Consider the following 4,237-nt stretch of genomic DNA (forward strand, 5'->3'; position numbering starts at 1 on the left):
CAAAGGGTTCTCAAGATATTGAACAGACAGTATATTCCTATATACAGTTTGACCCTTGACTTTTGACCATGTGACCTCAAAATCAATAGGGGTCATCTTTTAAAGATATACCAGTGTACCAAGTTTAATGTCTGTCAAGCAAAGGATTCTCGAGACATTGAGTGGTCAATATATTCCTATGTCCAGTTTGACCTTTGACCATGTGACCTCAAAATCAATTGGGGGTCATCTATGCCTTAAGATGTACCAGTGTACCAAGTCTGATGTCTGTCAAGCAAAATGCTCTCAAGATATTGAGCGGACAGTATATTCCTATGTCCAGAGTAGATTGACCCTTGACCTTTAACCTTTTGACCTGAAAAACAATAGGGGTCCTCTTCTTTTTTATAACCAACCTACATATGAAATATCATTACGATCAAGTGAATGGTTCTCAAGATATTGAGCGGACAACATGTGGTCTACCGACCGACTGACAGGTGCAAACCAATATCCCCTTCTTCTTTGAAGGGGGGCATAATAATTTTGGTTAAAACAGGTGAAATAATGTATATGTCATACAGCCTCATACCTACATACGTGCGGTGATTTAATAGCGGTTTTACGAGTTGGGAAAAAATATTGTAATTCGGACCATACAGCTTTAAACAATACACAATCAATTAAACACATTTAATATCCCAGTCAATAGGAAGGATACATATGAGTTACCACACCTACATTGTATACTGGGTTCCTAAACTTCACAACAAACCCTTACTAACAAATATACATTGCTGAACACAAACCTCAAAATCTTTGCTTCTCACGAAAACATTAACTGCTGCTAAGGAGAAGTGGTGTAAATCAATTGCGGATTCTAAAATATTCTAAAGAAGTATTAGTAAATTTTAAATCACAATATAAAATCAACATCATTGAAACATGACTTTTCAACACTTTACACGATCATTCCGCACGATGAATTAAAGACTAGAGTTGCTTCACATTATATATACATTCTGTACATATACATATATGTTTGTACTTGCTTGAAATATGTATATACTGTATTATCATGTTATAAATTTGTAAATGTTTATTTATTGTTAAAGCAAAAAAAAAAAAAAAAAAAAAAATTAGAAAGAAAGAAAAGAAAGTCGCTTCGTCAATAAAAATGGAAATTAGAATTATGTCCATACGACATGAATCTCCCTCCCAATGTAACATTTGTAATGCAATATGGAAAAAAGAAATCCACACACAGGGGTTTGTCGGTACTTTCTCATGACTCGACATTCTGCCCCATTCATTATGGTAAATGGGCGATTGAGGGGAAAATATCACCTTCATGTTAAAAAAAAAAAAACAAAAAAAAACAACAACAACAACAACAAAAACAAACTTGTAGCTTTTCAATGGAGAACGTTGCTGCACACTTTTTCATTCACCATATCAATGAATTGAAATAGATAAACAGTGCTTTCTCAATAGGGAATTCACTTTGTTGTGTTAGTACCAAGGTTTAAACATTTATGGCCGTATTCACACCTATGTTTAAACCAGTTTACCTGTAAGAAGGGCTCATATTTTATAAACCTGTTCCACACCTGCTTCTCAGGAGTGAGCTCACCTCAGAAATCAGGGTAAACCTAAACCTGGTCTAGGGTAGGTTTAAATGTTAAAGGTAGTGGTATTCTAACTATGGAAGACCACATAGATGGGGTAGAAAGTAGATCTTATTGACCAACTGTTTTTAAGACGACCTTGAACTATCCTTGATAGATTAGATCCATTTCTTTTTTATGATAGGATTTTCGTGAGATTCCGTTTTTGTAAACGTGATACTCTCCGCATAATGGACATGCTTGGAAATGATCTAGAACCAAATTAGAGAAAGCCATTTTTGACCCGTCTGAATCAATAAGGGTACACTTTTCTAGTTCTGTAAAATGTGGACCTTTCTTCCCAGCCATTGTAATATCAAATGAAAAAACAAAAGCAAACAGAACAGGAGTTAAGGTAAACCAGTTTTATTTTAAGTGTGAAACAGAGGTGAGGTTTATGTGAACTCAGCTCAAATGGGATTTAAACCCGGTTTACCTGAACTAAGCTTACTCCATAAATCTAGCCTACCTAAGACACAGGTGTGAATATGGGCATTAGAGAACAAATTTTGGCCACTTGCACACATTTAGCTCAGGTAACCTAGGTTTAATGACTGATCTAAGGATCAGGTAAACTTGGCTTAATCCTAGCTTAAGTTGTACTCAGGTGAGCTGTTGTTCGGTTGCTGACCTCTCACTCAACTATTTCTTACATGAGTGTAGTTTAAACCAGAATTCATTTTGAATATGGCTGCAAAGAAGGCACCAAAGTTCACAAAATTGGAAAAGGCTGTGCTACTTGAATTAGTGAGTGAAAAAAAATCTGTCATTGAAAGTAAACAAAACAAGAGGTACTGTGAGCAATGCTCACTAAGAATACCCCCCCCCCCATCTCCCAAAGGGTGTTGGTAATAGGTATAAACTACCTCTTTTCTGAGTGTAAAAAGCAAATGGCATGACAAACCGAACCATATTGCTACTTCGATGTCCAGTGCGTGTGACCTTTGACCTTTGACCCCAAAATCGATATGGAACATCTTCATTCCATGGGTAGTCCATATGTATGATATGGTGACTGTAGGTGGAAAGGATAACGCTTTAGAGCCCGAAAACCATATTGCTACTTCGATGTCCAGTGTGTTTGACCTTTTGACCCCAAAATCGATAGGGAACATTTTCATCCCATGGGTAGTCCATATGTATGATATGGTGACTGTAGGTGGAAAGGATAACGCTTTAGAGCCCGGAAACCATATTGGTACTTCGATGTCCAGTGCGCTTGACCTTTGGACCCCAAAACCGATAGGGAACATCTTCATCCCATGGGTAGTCCATATGTATGATATGGTGACTGTAGGTGGAAAGGATAACGCTTTAGAGCCCGGAAACCATATTGCTACTTCGATGTCCAGTGCGCGTGATCTTTGACCTTTTGACCCCAAAATCGATAGGGAACATCTTCATCCCATGGGTAGTCCATATATGATATGGTGACGGTAGGTGGAAAAGATAATGCTTTAGAGCCCGGAAACCATTGCGTCTACAGACGGAGGGACGGACGAACGGACAGACAGACGGACAACCCGATTCCAGTATACCACCCCACCCACCCCCACCCCCACCCCCACAACTTGTTGCGGGGATATAATGATGGGAGAATGATTTGTAAGAAGAAAAAGGAATGGGAAAATATTGAGAATGCATTCAATGCAAGGCATGGTGTAAATACAAGAAGTATAACGCAATTAAAATCCTTATGGAAGAATTTGAAAGTCCGTGCAAAGGCTGATGTGGCAAAAGAGCGTAGAGACAGAAGAAAGACTGACGGAGGACCCATGGAGAAAAATACTGATAATATTTCTAACGCAATCAGTGAAATGATTCCTCAGCAAATAAACAGCCTCGAGAACGCATTTGATGATGATGCAAGTTTCCATGGGGATGGACTAGAGAAAGAAAATGAGGACTGACGATGATAGTCAGGTAAATTTTCACAATATATGAGAAATAATCACAAATAACAATTTTTTGTGTATAATTTTCTTTTTCTAGAAACTGTCTCATTGATTGAAAAACCAGGTCCAGTCCAAAGACTATTTCTACCTACGTAGCTACTTATAGCTAAAGAAAAGCCATTTTTACTTTTTATAATTGTATTTTATCTTATTTCAGGAACAAGTGCCACAGGAAAGTGATAATGCAAACTTGCAGAAGGATTCCTCACAATCATCCCATTCAAGAAAACATTTGTCCACGTCAACCTCCAGCACTGCCACACACACTGCTACTTCTGTAAGAAAAGGTAAAAACCCTATGCCAGGAAGTCAAGCCACAGTAAAATCAAGACTTCTTGAAATGGCCGAAAAGGAACATGAACAAAAAATGAAAAATTTGAAATTGAAGGAAAGCATTTTGATATTGAAGAAACAGAAACTTGAAAATGAAATGATGCAAAGCAGATCAAATAATAATGCAAATGCTGCTGCATGCAATGATGTAAACAATAATTTTGCTGGTGTTTGGCAACCATTTGTATAAAAAATGTGTAATTAAATCATCTTTGTCCAATTTATTATGAATTTTGTCCAGTTTATTTTGAATTTCTATATGAGAAAATGAAGTAAACTATATAATTCCATTTACATACATTA

At 37.1% G+C, this 4,237-nt stretch overlaps 1 protein-coding gene across 1 annotated transcript; it reads left to right on the plus strand.

The window, feature by feature from the left end:
* The first annotated feature begins 2,333 nt into the window (after positions 1-2,333).
* LOC130051489 (myb/SANT-like DNA-binding domain-containing protein 3) lies at positions 2,334-3,556 on the plus strand. The gene is made up of 2 exons (XM_056153447.1): positions 2,334-2,417; positions 3,257-3,556. Exons 1-2 carry the CDS (start codon positions 2,334-2,336, stop codon positions 3,554-3,556), a joined length of 384 nt encoding a protein of 127 aa, XP_056009422.1.
* Positions 3,557-4,237: the final 681 nt, after the last annotated feature.

The sequence above is a fragment of the Ostrea edulis genome, chromosome 2 (assembly GCF_947568905.1).
Source record: "Ostrea edulis chromosome 2, xbOstEdul1.1, whole genome shotgun sequence".
NCBI lineage: Eukaryota > Metazoa > Mollusca > Bivalvia > Ostreida > Ostreidae > Ostrea > Ostrea edulis.